The sequence below is a fragment of the Pleurodeles waltl genome, chromosome 2_2 (assembly GCF_031143425.1).
Source record: "Pleurodeles waltl isolate 20211129_DDA chromosome 2_2, aPleWal1.hap1.20221129, whole genome shotgun sequence".
NCBI classification, from domain to species: domain Eukaryota; kingdom Metazoa; phylum Chordata; class Amphibia; order Caudata; family Salamandridae; genus Pleurodeles; species Pleurodeles waltl.
Genome location: NC_090439.1, coordinates 1179217147 through 1179235789, shown reverse-complemented (window position 1 = coordinate 1179235789; position 18643 = coordinate 1179217147). Strand labels below are relative to the sequence as shown.

The following is an 18643-nucleotide window of genomic DNA, read 5'->3' as shown; positions in this document are numbered from 1 at the left end:
TACCAGAACAGACGCTTGGAAGAGGAGTGAACTGGAGTCCACCCGAAGACACAAAAGGGAGTCCCACGACGCCGGAGGACAACTCAGAAGGTTGTGCACTGCAGGTTAGAGTGTCGGGGACCCAGGCTTGGCAGTCCACAAAGGAAATCCTGGAAGAGTGCACAGGAGCTGGAGCAGCTGCAAATCACGCGGTACCCAGCATTGCAGTCTAGCGTGGGGAGGCAAGGACTTGCCTCCACCAAACTTGGATTGAGGAGTCACTGGACTGTAGGAGTCACTTGGACAGAGTTGCTGAGTTCCAGGGACCACGCTCGTCGTACTGAGAGGGGACCCAGAGGACCGGTGATGCAGTCTTTTTTTGCCTGCGGTTGCAGGGGGAAGATTCCGTCGTCCCATGGGAGATTCAGAGCTCCTGGTGCAGAGAGGAGGCAGGCTACCCCGAGAGCATGCACCACCAGGAAACAGTTGAGAAGGCCGCAGGAGAAGCGATACAAGGTTGCAGTAGTCGTCTTTGCTACTTTGTTGTGGTTTTGCAGGCGTCATGAGCAGTCAACGGTCGATCCTTTGGCAGAAGGTGAAGAGAGAGATGCAGAAGAACTCGGATGAGCACTTGCATTCTTTATCTAAAGAATTCCCCAAAGCAGAGACCCTAAATAGCCAGAAAAGGAGGTTTGGCTACCAAGGAAGGAGGATAGGCTAGCAACACAGGTAAGAGCCTATCAGAAGGAGTCTCTGACGTCACCTGCTTGCACTGGCCACTCAGAGCAGTCCAGTGTGCCAGCAGCACCTCTGTTTCCAAGATGGCAGAGGTCTGGAGTACACTGGAGGAGCTCTGGGCACCTCCCCTGGGAGGTGCAGGTCAGGGGAGTGGTCACTCCCCTTTCCTTTGTCCAGTTTTGCACCAGAGCAAGGCTGGGGGATCCCTGAACCGGTGTAGACTGGCTTATGCAGAGATGGGCACCATCTGTGCCCATCAAAGCATTTCCAGAGGCTGGGGGAGGCTACTCCTCCCCAGCCCTGACACCTTTTTCCAAAGGGAGAGGGTGTAAAACCCTCTCTCTGAGGAAGTCCTTTGTTCTGCCATCCTGGGCCAAGCCTGGCTGGACCCCAGGAGGGCAGAAACCTGTCTGAGGGGTTGGCAGCAGCAGGAGCTGCAGTGAAACCCCGGGAAAGGTAGTTTGGCAGTACCCGGGTCTGTGCTAGAGACTCGGGGGATCATGGAATTGTCTCCCCAATGCCAGAATGGCATTGGGGTGACAATTCCATGATCTTAGACATGTTACATGGCCATGTTCGGAGTTGCCATTGTGACGCTATACATAGGTAGTGACCTATGTATAGTGCACGCTTGAAATGGTGTCCCCGCACTCACAAAGTCTGGGGAATTTGCCCTGAACGATGTGGGGGCACCTTGGCTAGTGCCAGGGTGCCCGCACACTAAGTAACTTTGCACCCAACCTTCACCAGGTGAAGGTTAGACATATAGGTGACTTATAAGTTACTTAAGTGCAGTGGTAAATGGCAGTGAAATAACGTGGACGTTATTTTACTAAGGCTGCAGTGGCAGGCCTGTGTAAGAATTGTCAGAGCTCCCTATGGGTGGCAAAAGAAATGCTGCAGCCCATATTGATCTCCTGGAACCCCAATACCCTGGGTACCTAGTACCATATATTAGGGAATTATAAGGGTGTTCCAGTATGCCAATGTGAATTGGTGAAATTGGTCACTAGCCTGTTAGTGACAATTTGGAAAGCAGAGAGAGCATAACCAATGAGGTTCTGGTTAGCAGAGCCTCAGTGAGACAGTTAGGCATCACACAGGGAACATATACATATAGGCCACAAACTTATGAGCATGGGGGTCCTGGCTAGCAGGATCCCAGTGACACATAACAACCACACTTACAACATAGGGTTTTCACTATGAGCACTGGGCCCTGGCTAGCAGGATCTCAGTGAGACAGTGAAAACATCCTGACATATACTCACAAACAGGCCAAAAGTGGGGGTAACAAGGCTAGAAAGAGGCTACTTTCTCACAATGGCCTAAACGAGATCTGGCGCCTGCGACACCTGACAGACCGCGAGTATTCATTTTACTCCCCGGTGCATGACTTGCATACAAGGATCAACCTATTTTTGTCCCTTCTGTAATGATAGCCAAGGTCAACTCTGCCACTTACCTGACACGTACTGTGTCGGTTCAATGCCCCCTACAGGTGGCTTTGGACTGGGGCCGCCCGGGGACCCGGATACTAATATGACGCCTGCAACCGGAGGCCCTGACGGATCCCCCCTTTCAGGCGGACCTAGCACAATGCCTGACCACTTATTTCACACAAAACCTAAACACGACCACACATAGGGCTACGGAGTGGGATGCACATAAGGTGGTGATACGGGGACACTGCATGACAGCTTTCTATGGGGTCCGCAGGGTACTAGCCAGGGAACTTTCGCAGTTAGAGTCCAAACTAGGCACTGAAGAGATTGCTGTTGCCAGAGGCGAGAAAGCGGCGGACACACTCATATCCATACGCGCAGACAGGGAGATAGATTGTGCAAACATGATCACCATCATTACACTACACACCAGTACCCTGAGGGCGACAGACCAGGCTGCCTGTTGGCATGGCTGGCTCACGACAATCCTCAGTTGTAGGAAGTTGGCTCTGTATATACTATTTCAAAGTAAGAAATAGTGTGCACAGAGTCCAAGGTTTCCCTTAGAGGCAAGATAGTGGCAAAAAGAGATAATTCTAATGCTCTATTTTGTGGCAGTGTGGTCAAGCAGTAGGCTTATCAGAGGATAGTGTTAAGCATTTGTTGTACACACACCGGCAATAAATGAGGAACACACACTCAAAGACTTACTCCAGGCCAATAGGTTTTTATATAGAAAAATATATTTTCTTAGTTTATTTTAAGAACCACAGGTTCAAGATTAACAAGTATTACTTCAAATGAAAGATATTTCCCTCAGGTATTCTAGGAACTTTGAATAATCACAACAGCATGTACAGTTTTGGCAAAAATGGCAATAAGCTTTTTCAAAAGTGGACACAGTGCAAAAATCAACAGTTCCTAGGGGAGGTAAGTAATTCACAGGTAAGTAAAACACTTACAGGGTTAAAGGTTGGGTCCAAGGTAGCCCACCGTTGTGGGTTCAAGGCAACCCTAAAGTTACCACACCAGCAGCTCAAGGCCGGTCAGGTACAGAGGTCAAATAGGTGCCCAAAACACATAAGCTTCAATGGAGAACAGGGGTGCCCCGGTTCCAGTCTGCCAGCAGGTAACTACCCGTGTCCTCGGAGGGCAGACCAGGGGGTTTTGTAGGGCACTAGGGGGGCGGACACAAGCAGGCACAGAAAGTACACCCTCAGCGGCACAGGGGCGGCCGGGTGCAGAGTGCAAACCGGCGTCGGGTTTTGTATTGAAAGCAATGGGGAGAACCGGAACAGGCGGACACACTGAACGGGCCTATCGAGGTCGAGGAGATCTGCCTTGCGATATCTCAGTTGTCCAGGGGCAAGGCTTGAGGCTGGCCTGGCTTGTAGTGGGTACCAGAGGTACTTACACCTTGTGCCAGGTCCAGTTATCCCTTATTAGTGTAGAAGAGGTGTATCTAGAAGCTAGGGGCTGATAGAAGGTAGCTATGGCAAAGCAGCTTAGGCTGAACTAGGAGACATGCAAAGCTCCTACTATACCACTGGTGTCATATGCACAATGTCATAAGAAAACACAATACACAGATATACTAAAAATAAAGGTACTTTATTTTTATAACAATATGCCAAAAGTATCTCAGTGAGTACCCTCAGTATGAGGATGACAAATATACACAAGATATATGTACATAATACCAAAATTATGCAGTAATAGCAAAAGGAAGTAATGCAAGCAGTATAAAGTTACAGTAGATTGCAATAGGAGCACATAGGTATAGGGGCAACACAAACCATGTACTCCAAAAGTGGAATGCGAACCACGAATGGACCCCAAACCTATGTGAGCTTGTAGAGGGTCGCTGGGACTGTAAGAAAACAGTGAGGGTTAGAAAAATAGCCCACCCCAAGACTCTGTAAGGTAGGTGTAAAGTGCACCTACAACCCCCAGAGAGCACAGAAGTCGTGATAGAGGGATTCTGCAAGGAAAACCAACACCAGCAATGCAACAACAGTGGATTTCGGGACCTGAGTACCTGTAAGACAAGGGGACCAAGTCCAAGAGTCACAAGACTGCATCACCAGTCCTCTGGGTCCCCTCTCAGCACGACGAGCGTGGTCCCTGGAACTCAGCAACTCTGTCCAAGTGACTTCCACAGTCCAGTGACTCTTCAGTCCAGGTTTGGTGGAGGTAAGTCCTTGCCTCCCCACGCTAGACTGCATTGCTGGGTACCGCGTGATTTGCAGCTGCTCAGGCTCCTGTGCACTCTTCCAGGATTTCCTTCGTGCACAGCTAAGCCTGGGTCCCCGACACTCTAACCTGCAGTGCACAACCTTCTGAGTTGTCCTCCGGTGTCGTGGGACTCCCTTTTGTGACTTCGCGTGGACTCCGGTTCATTCCTCTTCTAAGTGCCTGTTCCGGTACTTCTGCGGGTGCTGCCTGCTTCTGTGAGGGCTCCCTGACTTGCTGGGCACCCCCTCTGTCTCCTCATCCAAGTGTCGCCACTCTGCCTCCTCATCCAAGTGGCGACATCCTGGTCCCTCCTGGGCCACAGCAGCATCCAAAAACCCTAACCGCGACCCTTGCAGCTAGCAAGGCTTGTTTGCGGTCTTTCTGCGTGGGAACACCTCTGCAAGCTTCTTCACGACGTGGGATATCCATCCTCCAAAGGGAAAGTTCCTAGTCCTCTTCGTTCTTGCAAAACACCAAGCTTCTTCCATCCGGTGGCAGCTTCCTTGCACCCTCAGCTGGAATTTCATGGGCTCCTGCCCACTCTTGACACTGTCGCGACTCTTGGACTTGGTCCTTTTGTCTTACAGGTACTCAGGTCCCGAAATCCACTGTTGTTGCATTGCTGGTGTTGGTTTTCCTTGCAGAATCCCCCTATCACGACTTCTGTGCTCTCGGGGGGGTAGTAGGTGCACTTTACACCTACCTTTCAGGGTCTTGGGGTGGGCTATTTTTCTAACCCTCACTGTTTTCTTACAGTCTCAGAGACCCTCTACAAGCTCACAAAGGTTTTGGGTCCATTCGTGGTTCGCATTCCACTTTTGGAGTATATGGTTTGAGTTGCCTCTATACCTATGTGCCCCTATTGCAATCTATTGGAAACTTACAATGCTTGCATTACTTCCTTTTGCTATTACTGCATTATTTTGGTATTGTGTACATATATCTTGTGTATATTTGTCATCCTCATACTGAGGGTACTCACTGAGATACTTTTGGCATATTGTCATAAAAATAAAGTACCTTTATTTTTAGTACTTCTGTGTATTGTGTTTTCTTATGATATTGTGCATATGACACCAGTGGTATAGTAGGAGCTTTACATGTCTCCTAGTTCAGCCTAAGCTGCTTTTCCATAGCTACCTTCTATTAGCTTAAACTGCTAGAAACACCTCTTCTACACTAATAAGGGATAACTGGACCTGGCACAAAGGTGTAAGTACCTCTGGTACCCACTACAAGCCAGGCCAGCCTCCTACAGGTATATTTGTATATCTCTTGGAATAGAGTGGTCCTTCCTGTGGAAAGCACGAGGTGACAGGCAATTGCAAGTATTTATCCCACTGCTGCACCACCAATGTAGGAGGCTGGCCTGGTTTGTAGTGGGTACCTAAGGTATTTACACCTTATACCAGGGACAGTTATCCCTTAATAGTGAATTGTAGGCTGTGTCTAGAAGCCAGGCTCACTAGAGGTAGCTGTAGCTGAGCAGTCAAGGCTTATCTAGGAGACATGCAAAGCTAAAGCAATACCACTGTAGCCACACAGTACTCGCACACATGAAAGAAAATGCTCAGTGTTACAAAAATAAAGGTACTTTATTTTGGTGACACAAATGCCAAAAATACCATAGAGACTATACTCCCTTAGGAGGTAGGTAGTACACAAATGATATACACTACTATGCAAAAACAGGTGTAAAACAGTTAGAAAACTGCAGATAATGAAAATCACAATAGTCATAAATGGGCCTATGTGGAACACAAACTATATACTAAAATATTGGAATGCAAATGTCTGTTTCCCGCCTAGGCAAGTGTAGTGTGTAGAGGGTCTTTAGGAGTAGTAGAAAACACCAAAAGGTAAGTACTAGAACCCTCCCCAGAGCCCAGGAAACTAGGAGTAAAGTACAGGAACTTCCCAAAACACACAGAAACAGGAGAAAGAAGATTATGCAAGAACCGGAAGAGACTGCAAGACACCAACAGTGGATTCCTGGACCTGAAGACCTGTGAAGAAAGGGGACCAAGTCCAAGAAGCACAGACGAGTCCAGGGAGAACAGGAGCCCCTGCCAACCTGTATGAAGGTGCAAAAGAAGAACCACCGGTGAAGAACAGTCAGTACTGCACCCCAGAAGACAGATGCTGGTTCTGGTTGGTGCAGATGATGTCCCACGCCGGGTGGGGGATTGCAGCCTGGTTTGTGTCGCTGGAGTCTGCCAACAAGCTTGGGCACACGCAAAGCTTGCAGTTAGGGGAAATTGGCGCTGCCTGGGACCAGGAGGGACCTGGTGGACTACCAGGTAGGGAAGTCAGAGGGGGCTCTCAGCAACTCAGAGAGCCAGAGAAGACCAGACAACAAGCGCAGGAGTTCCACAGCATGGGGACAAAGGAGGTACAAAAGGATGCCCATGCATCACTACAATAAAGGATTCCACGCCGCTGGAGAACCACTCAGGAAGATGTGCGTTGCAGGATAGAGTGCTGGGGGGCTGGAGCTGCACGGTGCATAAAGAACTTTGTGGAAGTATGCCAACAAGCCTTGGCAACTGCAAAACGCAGAGTGCATGGGGGTACTGTCTTGCGTGGGGAGGCAAGCTCTTACCTCCACCAAACTTGGACAGAAGGACATCAGCACCATCGGGACCACTTCACTCAACCACCTATGATGTGATGCAGGATCCACGCAACTCATAAGGGAAAGGGGACCCACACCACCCATCGTCGATGCAGAGAGGTGCCTGCTGAAGCAGGAGAGTGACTCCTTCACTCCAAGGGAAATTCCTTCATTCTTCTGGTGTAGGCTGAAGACAGGCTGTCCTCTGAGGATGCAAGACTGGGAAACAGTTGCAGTTGCTGGCAGAAGCTGAAGATACAAGGTTGCAGAAGTCATCTTTGCTTCTTTGTTGCAGTTTGTAGAGTTCCTGGAGGGTCCGAATGCATTTTTTTCAGTGAAAATGTGAAGTAGAGTATGCAGAGGATTCCTGCTGGAGTCTTGCATTCCGAATCTGAAGAACCACCCAAAGGAGAGACCCTAAATAGTCCTGAAAGGGGGATTGGTCACCTAACCAGGTAAGCACCTATCAGGAGGGGTCTCTAAAGTCACCTGCTGGCACTGGCCAATCAGATGCTCCCAGAGTGTCCCACCATCTTGGGATCCAAGATGGCAAAGCTCAGGGACACTCTGGAGGAGCTCTGGGCACCACCCCTGGGATGGTGTTGGACAGGGGAGTGGTCACTCCCCTTTCCTTTGTCCAGTTTTGCACCAAGGCAGGGACTGGGGGGGTCTGAACTGGTATAGACTGGATTATGCAAGGATGGCACCAAATGTGCCCTTCCAAGCATTTCCAGTGGCTTGGAAATGCTGCCCCTCCCAACCCTGTAACACCTATTTCCAAAGGGAGAGGGTGTAACAACCCTCTACAAAAGGAAATCCTTTGTTTTGCCTACCTGGGCTTGAGCGACTCAAGCAACAGGAGGGCAGAAACCTGCCTGTGAGGTGGTAGCAGCTGGGGCTGCCTGGAAAACCTCAGAAGGCTGGAATGGCAATACTGGGGGTTCTCTAAGGAGCCCCCAAAGTGCATGGAATCAAACAATCAATGCTAGCAAAAGCACGGGGGTATGCTTTCTACATGTTTGATACCAAACATGCCTATGTTCAGAGTTACCATTATGGAGCTGGAAATAGGTAGTGACCTATGTCCAGTACACACGTAAAATGGTTTCCCTGCACTCATGAAGTCCAGGAAAATGGTCCTGGAGGTCATGGGATACCTCTGCTAGTGCAGGGGTGCCCTCACACAGGTACTCTGCACCCTGCCCTCAGTGCTGGAAGGCCTGCTATAGGAGTGGCTCATAAGTGACCTGGCAGTAAATGGCAGTGAACGGGTGTATGCACCTTTTCACGCACACTGCAATGGCAGTCCTGAAGAAGCATTTGCATGGGCTCCCTATTGGTGGCAAAAGAAATGCTGCAGCCCATAGGGATCCCCTGGAATCCAAATGTCCTGGGTACCCAGGTACCATTTACTAGGGACTTATAAGGGCATCAGTATGCCAATTGTGGGTGAAATACTGGGTTACCAGTATGGAACAACCATAATTTAAGGGAGAGAGCATAACTACTGGGGTCTGATTACCAGGTTCCCAGTAGACACAGTCAAACACACTGACAAACAGGCCAAAAGTGGGGGTAACCAAGCTAGAAAGAGGCTACTTTCCTACAGACAACATTGGGGATTTCTTATGACAGTCAATACACCATAAATTCCAACTGGAAGCTGGTAACTATATCAAGGTTTGTGTCTTTGGATTTGTAATAAAGAACCCTTTTAATCAGGAAGTCATTTTTTTATAACAATTTTAAATGTGCCTCTTTTAGAAAGTTAGCATTCTTCTGCTCTTAGCCCTTTTGTGTCTGCAGCTTGGCCAAGGTCACATGACGGGGTGTAACTGACAGTCAGACTTTGTGACTTTCTCTCTAACAGTCACACAATAGAGGGATGAGGTGTACCTGAATGGGTAATCGGCTGGCAGGGTGGGGGCAGAATTGAGTATAGCCCAACTTACCTCTGAATAGGCTGCGCTCTGCCTTCTTACAAAGGGCCTAAAGACCTCACATTGTTACTGGGGCCAGCTTGGAGCCAAGGCAGTGGAGGCAGGAAATTCCATGCACTTCAAAGCTATTGTCTAGAAGCTTCTTCAACTTTCAATAACCAGTGCACCAGGGTATAAAGTACAGCCTCAGACACCAACTCTTCAGTGCTTCTGGACCTGTGGCTACTCTGCTATGAAGAAGGACTGCCACTCTGCTGGGCTTCTGCTCTGAAAGACTTCTGATCTGCTGGATTGCTGCTCTGTTTGCCAAATAATTTATTAAAATGTACTCTATCTTTCTAAATTGGTTTGGGATGTTTGAGTTTTCATTTTATTGCTGTTTGCGTGCTGCATAATTACTTTACACATTGCCTCTAACTTATGTCTGACTGCTTTTTGTGCCAAGCTACCCACTTTTTGTGGTTCACCTTACAAGGGATTGTGTCTGTTGCTTAGCTAGGGCTCCTCCAACAACCCAATTTCTAACAGTCTCTCAACACTGAAGGGTCACTGCGAGACATGGTTCAGCCCCCAGGAACCAAATCAGACTGACTAACCACAACAAGAACTTCCAGCTACAAATGTGCACTCATACAGCACTGTGCCCACACCTCAAGTGCATGCAAGTCAGATATCTCCACCAGAGAGTCGAAGATGCCAAACCTGACGACACCACACAGTGAAACAGCTGATCAGATCGAGTGTTCGCAGGGCTTTGTTGCTCACTAACATCAAGAACACTATTCATCCCACAGGTGTGAACTGCGTTTATAGAGGAGAGGGTTTGTTTTTACACCTACAATGCACTGGATGACTTGTCATCACTAAGTGTTTGTTTCTTCATCACACTTTTATTTATTATACAGTTTAATGAATAATACTGTGCTAAGCAGACAAAACAATGTTCTTTAAACATAATTTAAAGAGTCATTTGTGTTTTGGCCAATGAACGCACACCAAAAACAGACTACTCAGTCTTCTCTCGGGGTCTGCAGGCTTATTGTATTTTGTTATTTATAAATAATGCTTTCCCTTACTCTTGTGAGCCATAAAGCGCTTTATAAGTGTTCAAGTGCTTCATATGCCGTGTAGAATAACTTTACCTCCATTCTACAAGGCAGGCGTTTTGCAGCATCATATATTCACCCTCAGGAGTGCTCATGTTATGAAGCAGTCTAAAGTACTTTTCCATGGTTTCTTTGGCACTTAAGGCTTCCAGGAGCTATCCATGTGTTATGTTTTCTCTTTCCATGGTCACATGCATTGGTGATGGCAAACCCTGAGTTATGGGAAAGAGGTGGCTGCTGAAATGTGGGCCCTTTGTCTGAATGAGTCTAGGTCGATGATTGGACTAGTGTTTAATGATTTCCTAAGAAGACATCTCAGCTGGAGGCTTCATTTCCTTGTGAGAAGAGCCAGATTGCCACCGCTCATGTAAATGAGAAGAGGTCTGTGGTGCTACATTATTTGGGTGTTTAAACTCCTTCAAATGTGCATCCTCCCACTGGGTACTTGTCACCACAACTAACTATGAACTAAAGGTGCTGCAGGCAGGAGTGGGAGCCACTCCTTTCGACCTTGATCAACCAACACAGAAATGTGTTAGGGGTAGAAAGCCCTTTGGGTGCTTTTTGTTTGGGGTAGATGAGTGTGTGTGCTTGGCTTGTGTTTTGTCGCATATTTTGCAAACAGACCGTTTAAGTATAATGCCTGGGATATTTTCTGGCTTGCCTTTGATAACTGTGCTGTAAAATAACCCTTTTTGATACTTTAAAAATGGTAATAAATGTGTGTTGTACAACCCACCATTTGTATCTATTTAATTAAAAAATATTATGTGGGGAAGAACCTCTCCCCCCCACCGCTCCACCCAACATCCACCTCTTTCAGTTCGGGCTTGCTTGTGTATTGTACACAGGTCTAAAACATCCACCCACCAATTTTAAAATCCACCAGCCTCCCCTGACACCAGTCATCACAAATGTGTGCTGGAGAGCATCTTTAAAACGCACATCCAGTGCTCTGTTTGTGTGAAACAGACCCTGTGTCAAGTCCACGGGCAGGGTTTGTGAGTTCTAAAGGGAGCCAGCTGAGCCTATCCTGGTGTGCATTACACACTCATATCTAAATTGTAGATTTCAGCCACTCTCAATACAAACAAATGTCCTTATAAAAAGGTGACAGACTCTTACAAGCTGCTGCTGCAGGTGGTCCCGTTCGCCCAATGGATTCCATCCTCTCTCTTCCGCAGACCGACCCACACGTGGTGCTCACCGGAAATGTCCATCAAGAAATTCTGCATAAAGGAAAAATGATTCAGCCATATATTTTTTTTACAATTTGCAACAAGTTTACATGGAAGGAACTAAACAATCAATATTTATATCAACCATATGTTCTCGCTCATATAGTGGGAACGGCTTGAAAAGTATCTGATTAAACACATTTTAAAACAATACTTGATTCCCAGTTTTGTCATCAGTGGAATGGGTATAATTTAATTGTATCACTTTTTGTGTCATAAGTTGTTTCAAATGTGAGATCTATTGGCTTTGCTATTGCTTGTTTAAACTACCTGATGATAGGGACCAGGAGGTTGCAGGGGCTGTAACTGTTGTGCCATTGCAGCAGTAGGGGGCACTGTGCAGGAAGAGACAAGATGTGAATGTGCAATGGAGAAACCCACAAGGTACTGGTAATGAATGGTGGGGAAAGTTATCTGGTCTTGAGTCATGTACATCCTGTCAAATTATCATTTCTCTGCCATGTTCTTTCTAGATAGATAGTGATAAGTGAGGCCTCTGTGACGAATCACTTCAAAAGAATCACCTCAGTTGAGGAAGATGTTTGTTTACTTACAACAGCTTACATGGCATGCACCACCCCTAAGGTGTTGCCTGTGAGGTGGATCCTCTTTTACATATTCCTCCATGGAGTGAAAATAGTCAATGAGGTGTAGGGAAGTGACCCTTCCCACAGGAAGTGGTCACCATAGTGAGTGTAGCCACCCAAGGGTAAGTGTTCCATTGGACACTACCAGGTTCCCCCTAAAAAGCCGACTAAGTTCAGTATTTATTGGACATCGCAAGCCCAAGATTTCAGATTCAAAAGAACAAAAAGACCAGCACCAAAGACGATCCAAAGCAAGAGAACTGTGGACCTGCTGCATCAAAAAAAGGCGACAAACCCTGCCTGCTACACCATGGACCCGAGAATCGCTGCTGTGGAGGAGCTGGACACTAGACTGACCTCAAGAAACCCAGAGGACCTACAGGCTTTACCAATCACCCAAGATCTCTCTTCTGAGTGGAGGTACCACTGTGCAACCAACAAAGAACGAGCAATCCAGTGAGAGTCACTTTACTGACTGGCCGATATCTCTCGAACCAGAAGCTGCAACCAGATCTGACAACACACCGATGACTGCCAGGACACACCTCACAAGTGTGCCAAGATTGGTGCCCTCCAGAGTCGTGCCAATACCCCTGGTACTGGTCAGTGGATATCGGACACCAAGAGAACCAGCTCCCCCAGAGCTGAAAAAGGACCAGGAGGAATCCCCAGTCGAGGGACTTCAGGAACACCCCGGGCCTTCCACCAGAGTGCCATGTTGTCCTGTAAGCCGCCCTCCAATAGACTCACCTCTAGCTCCAAGGGTCTCAGTTGCTGTAGGAGGCTGGACTGGCTTGTAGTGGGTACCAAGGGGTACTTGCACCTTGCACCAGGCCCAGTTATCCCTTATTAGTGTATAGGGTGTCTAGCAGCTTAGGCTGATAGATAATGGTAGCTTAGCAGAGCAGCTTAGGCTGAACTAGGAGACGTGTGAAGCTACTACAGTACCACTTAGTGTCATATGCACAATATCATAAGAAAACACAATACACAGTTATACTAAAAATAAAGGTACTTTATTTTTATGACAATATGCCAAAGTATCTTAGAGTGTACCCTCAGTGAGAGGATAGGAAATATACACAAGATATATATACACAATAGCAAAAATATGCAGTATAGTCTTAGAAAACAGTGCAAACAATGTATAGTTACAATAGGATGCAATGGGGAAACATAGGGATAGGGGCAACACAAAGCAGATACTCCAAAAGTGGAATGCGAACCACGAATGGACCCCAAACCTATGTGACCTTGTAGAGGGTCGCTGGGACTATTAGAAAATAGTGAGAGTTAGAAAAATAACCCTCCCCAAGACCCTGAAAAGTGAGTGCAAAGTGCACTAAAGTTCCCCTAAGGACAAAGAAGTCGTGTTAGAGGAATAATGCAGGAAAGACACAAACCAGCAATGCAACAACTGTGGATTTCCAATCTAGGGTACCTGTGGAACAAGTGGACCAAGTCCAAAAGTCACAAGCAAGTCGGAGATGGGCAGATGCCCAGGAAATGCCAGCTGCGGGTGCAAAGAAGCTTCTACTGGACAGAAGAAGCTGAGGTTTCTGCAGGAACGAAAAGGGCTAGAGACTTCTCCTTTGGTGGACGGATCCCACTCGCCGTGGAGAGTCGTACAGAAGTGTTTTCCCGCCGAAAGAACGCCAAAAAGCCTTGCTAGCTGCAAATCGTGCGGTTAGCGTTTTTGGACGCTGCTGAGGCCCAGGAGGGACCAGGAGGTCGCAAATTGGACCAGCAGAGAGAGGGGACATCGTGCAAGACAAGGAGCCCTCTCTGAAGCCGGTAGCACCCGGAGAAGTGCCAGAAACAGGCACTACGAGGATGCGTGAAACGGTGCTCGCCGAAGTTGCACAAAGGAGTCCCACATCGCCGGAGACCAACTTAGAAAGTCGTGCAATGCAGGTTAGAGTGCTGTGGACCCAGGCTTGGCTGTGCACAAAGGATTTCCGCCGGAAGTGCACAGGGGCCGGAGTAGCTGCAAAGTCGCGGTTCCCAGCAATGCAGCCCAGCGAGGTGAGGCAAGGACTTACCTCCACCAAACTTGGACTGAAGAGTCACTGGACTGTGGGGGTCACTTGGACAGAGTCGCTGGATTCGAGGGACCTCGCTCGTCGTGCTGAGAGGAGACCCAAGGGACCGGTAATGCAGCTTTTTGGTGCCTGCGGTTGCAGGGGGAAGATTCCGTCGACCCACGGGAGAGTTCTTCAGAGCTTCTGGTGCAGAGAGGAGGCAGGCTACCTCCACAGCATGCACAAGCAGGAAAACAGTCGAGAAGGCGGCAGGATCAGCGTTACAGAGTTGCAGTAGTCGTCTTTGCTACTATGTTGCAGGTTTGCAGGCTTCCAGCGCGGTCAGCACTCGATTCCTTATCAGAAGGTGAAGAGAGAGATGCAGAGGAACTCGGATGAGCTCTTGCATTCGTTATCTAAAGTTTCCCCAGAGACAGAGACCCTAAATAGCCAGAAAAGAGGGTTTGGCTACTTAGGAGAGAGGATAGGCTACTAACACCTGAAGGAGCCTATCACAAGGAGTCTCTGACGTCACCTGGTGGCACTGGCCACTCAGAGCAGTCCAGTGTGCCAGCAGCACCTCTGTTTCCAAGATGGCAGAGGTCTGGAGCACACTGGAGGAGCTCTGGACACCTCCCAGGGGAGGTGCAGGTCAGGGGAGTGGTCACTCCCCTTTCCTTTGTCCAGTTTCGTGCCAGAGCAGGGCTAAGGGGTCCCCTGAACCGGTGTAGACTGGCTTATGCAGAATTGGGCACCTCTGTGCCCAACAAAGCATTTCCAGAGGCTGGGGGAGGCTACTCCTCCCCTGCCTTCACACCATTTTCCAAAGGGAGAGGGTGTCACACCCTCTCTCAGAGGAAGTTCTTTGTTCTGCCATCCTGGGCCAGGCCTGGCTGGACCCCAGGAGGGCAGATGCCTGTCTGAGGGGTTGGCAGCAGCAGCAGCTGCAGTGAAACCCCAGGAAGGGCAGTTTGGCAGTACCAGGGTCTGTGCTACAGACCACTGGGATCATGGGATTGTGCCAACTATGCCAGGATGGCATAGAGGGGGCAATTCCATGATCATAGACATGTTACATGGCCATATTCGGAGTTACCATTGTGAAGCTACATATAGGTAGTGACCTATATGTAGTGCACGCGTGTAATGGTGTCCCCGCACTCACAAAGTTCAGGGAATTGGCTCTGAACAATGTGGGGGCACCTTGGCTAGTGCCAGGGTGCCCACACACTAAGTAACTTTGCACCTAACCTTTACCAGGTAAAGGTTAGACATATAGGTGACTTATAAGTTACTTAAGTGCAGTGTAAAATGGCTGTGAAATATTGTCGACGTTATTTCACTCAGGCTGCAGTGGCAGGCCTGTGTAAGAATTGTCAGAGCTCCCTATTGGTGGCAAAAGAAATGCTGCAGCCCATAGGGATCTCCTGGAACCCCAATACCCTGGGTACCTCAGTACCATATATTAGGGAATTATAAGGGTGTTCCAGTAAGCCAATGTAAATTGGTAAAAATGGTCACTAGCCTGTTAGTGACAATTTGGAAAGAAATGAGAGAGCATAACCACTGAGGTTCTGATTAGCAGAGCCTCAGTGAGACAGTTAGTCACTACACAGGTAACACATTCAGGCACACTTATGAGCACTGGGGCCCTGGGTTACCAGGGTCCCAGTGACACATACAACTAAAACAACATATATACAGTGAAAAATGGGGGTAACATGCCAGGCAAGATGGTACTTTCCTACAGTTGCGCACAGCTCCTGGATCAACAACTTAACCTGCATCCAGCCACCCAGCAACAAGGAACCCGCTGTACCCACAGGGTCCCACACCCCTTGTGACCGCGACACCCCAATGGGACCGCAAGGCACCACCTTTGAATCTGAAAGAACCACCCTTTTCCAAGTGGTCCCCCCAAGTGGCCCTGTACCTGCTCCAAGAGACTTTCCAACGCTGTTACCGCCGGAACCGAGAGCCGCCCAAGCCTCTCCAGCTGGCACAGTTTGCCCACCAATGGCCTGGACCAACCTGCAAAAGCAAAACCTGGTAACATAACTGCACGATTTTATATAAGTGACTGCCTATTGATACCTATGGTGCGCTTTAAGCACAGGAAGACTGCATTTAATAAAACTTCAACAATTCATAACTACAAAAGTACTTAATGAACTTGTAGGAAAGTACCATCTTGCCTGGCATGTTACCCCCATTTTTCACTGTATATATGTTGTTTTAGTTGTATGTGTCACTGGGACCCTGGTAACCCAGGGCCCCAGTGCTCATAAGTGTGCCTGAATGTGTTATCTGTGTAGTGACTAACTGTCTCACTGAGGATCTGCTAATCAGAACCTCAGTGGTTATGCTCTCTCATTTCTTTCCAAATTGTCACTGACAGGCTAGTGACCATTTTTACCAATTTACATTGGCTTACTGGAACACCCTTATAATTCCCTAGTATATGGTACTGAGGTACCCAGGGTATTGGGGTTCCAGGAGATCCCTATGGGCTGCAGCATTTCTTTTGCCACCCATAGGGAGCTCTGACAATTCTTACACAGGCCTGCCACTGCAGCCTGAGTGAAATAACGTCCACGTTATTTCACAGCCATTTTACACTGCACTTAAGTAACTTATAAGTCACCTATATGTCTAACCTTTACCTGGTAAAGGTTAGGTGCAAAGTTACTTAGTGTGAGGGCACCCTGGCACTAGCCAAGGTGCCCCCACATTGTTCAGAGCCAATTCCCTGAACTTTGTGAGTGCGGGGACACCATTACACGCGTGCACTACATATAGGTCACTACCTATATGTAGCTTCACCATGGTAACTCCGAATATGGCCATGTAACATGTCTATGATCATGGAATTGCCCCCTCTATGCCATCCTGGCATTGTTGGTACAATTCCATGATCCCAGTGGTCTGTAGCACAGACCCTGGTACTGCCAGACTGCCCTTCCTGGGGTTTCACTGCAGCTGCTGCTGCTGCCAACCCCTCAGACAGGCAGCTGCCCTCCTGGGGTCCAGCCAGGCCTGGCCCAGGATGGCAGAACAAAGAACTTCCTCTGAGAGAGGGTGTGACACCCTCTCCCTTTGGAAAATGGTGTGAAGGCAGGGGAGGAGTAGCCTCCCCCAGCCTCTGGAAATGCTTTGTTGGGCACAGATGTGCCCAATTCTGCATAAGCCAGTCTACACCGGTTCAGGGACCCCTTAGCCCCTGCTCTGGCGCGAAACTGGACAAAGGAAAGGGGAGTGACCACTCCCCTGACCTGCACCTCCCCTGGGAGGTGTCCAGAGCTCCTCCAGTGTGCTCCAGACCTCTGCCATCTTGGAAACAGAGGTGCTGCTGGCACACTGGACTGCTCTGAGTGGCCAGTGCCACCAGGTGACGTCAGAGACTCCTGCTGATAGGCTCCTTCAGGTGTTAGTAGCCTTTCCTCTCTCCTAGGTAGCCAAACCCTCTTTTCTGGCTATTTAGGGTCTCTGTCTCTGGGGAAACTTTAGATAACGAATGCATGAGCTCAGCCGAGTTCCTCTGCATCTCCCTCTTCACCTTCTGATAAGGAAACGACCGCTGACCGCGCTGGAAGCCTGCAAACCTGCAACATAGTAGCAAAGACGACTACTGCAACTCTGTAACGCTGATCCTGCCGCCTTCTCGACTGTTTTCCTGCTTGTGCATGCTGTGGAGGTAGCCTGCCTCCTCTCTGCACCAGAAGCTCCGAAGAAATCTCCCGTGGGTCGACGGAATCTTCCCCCTGCAACCGCAGGCACCAAAAAGCTGCATTACCGGTCCCTTGGGTCTCCTCTCAGCACGACGAGCGAGGTCCCTCGAATCCAGCGACGCTGTCCAAGTGACCCCCACAGTCCAGTGACTCTTCAGCCCAAGTTTGGTGGAGGTAAGTCCTTGCCTCACCTCGTTGGCTGCATTGCTGGGAACCGCGACTTTGCAGCTACTCCGGCCCCTGTGCACTTCCGGCGGAAATCCTTCGTGCACAGCCAAGCCTGGGTCCACGGCACTCTAACCTGCATTGCACAACTTTCTAAGTTGGTCTCCGGCGATGTGGGACTCCTTTGTGCAACTTCGGCGAGCACCGTTTCACGCATCCTCGTAGTGCCTGTTTCTGGCACTTCTCCGGGTGCTACCTGCTTCAGTGAGGGCTCTTTGTCTTGCTCGACGTCCCCTCTCTCTGCAAGTCCAATTTGCGACCTCCTGGTCCCTCCTGGGCCCCAGCAGCGTCCAAAAGCGCCAAACGCACGATTTGCGTGTAGCAAGGCTTGTTGGCGTCCTTCCGGCGGGAAAACACTTCTGCACGACTCTCCAAGGCGAGAGGGATCCGTCCACCAAAGGGGAAGTCTCTAGCCCTTTTCGTTCCTGTAGAAACCTCAGCTTCTTCTGTCCAGTCGAAGCTTCTTTGCACCCGCAGCTGGCATTTCCTGGGCATCTGCCCATCTCCGACTTGCTTGTGACTTTTGGACTTGGTCCCCTTGTTCCACAGGTACCCTAGATTGGAAATCCACAGTTGTTGCATTGCTGGTTTGTGTCTTTCCTGCATTATTCTTCTAACACGACTATTTTGTCCTTAGGGGAACTTTAGTGCACTTTGCACTCACTTTTCAGGGTCTTGGGGAGTGTTATTTTTCTAACTCTCACTATTTTCTAATAGTCCCAGCGACCCTCTACAAGGTCACATAGGTTTGGGGTCCATTCGTGGTTCGCATTCCACTTCTGGAGTA

General features: G+C 48.8%; 1 protein-coding gene across 1 annotated transcript in view; it reads right to left on the bottom strand.

The window, feature by feature from the left end:
- LOC138275113 (C-type lectin domain family 2 member A-like) overlaps positions 1–18643 on the bottom strand; it is a 475294-nt gene that overhangs the window by 407430 nt on the left and 49221 nt on the right. The window contains exon 2 of the mRNA XM_069219070.1: positions 11183–11286. Coding sequence (XP_069075171.1) covers positions 11183–11286 — 104 coding nt within the window. The remainder of the gene's footprint in view (positions 1–11182; positions 11287–18643) is intronic.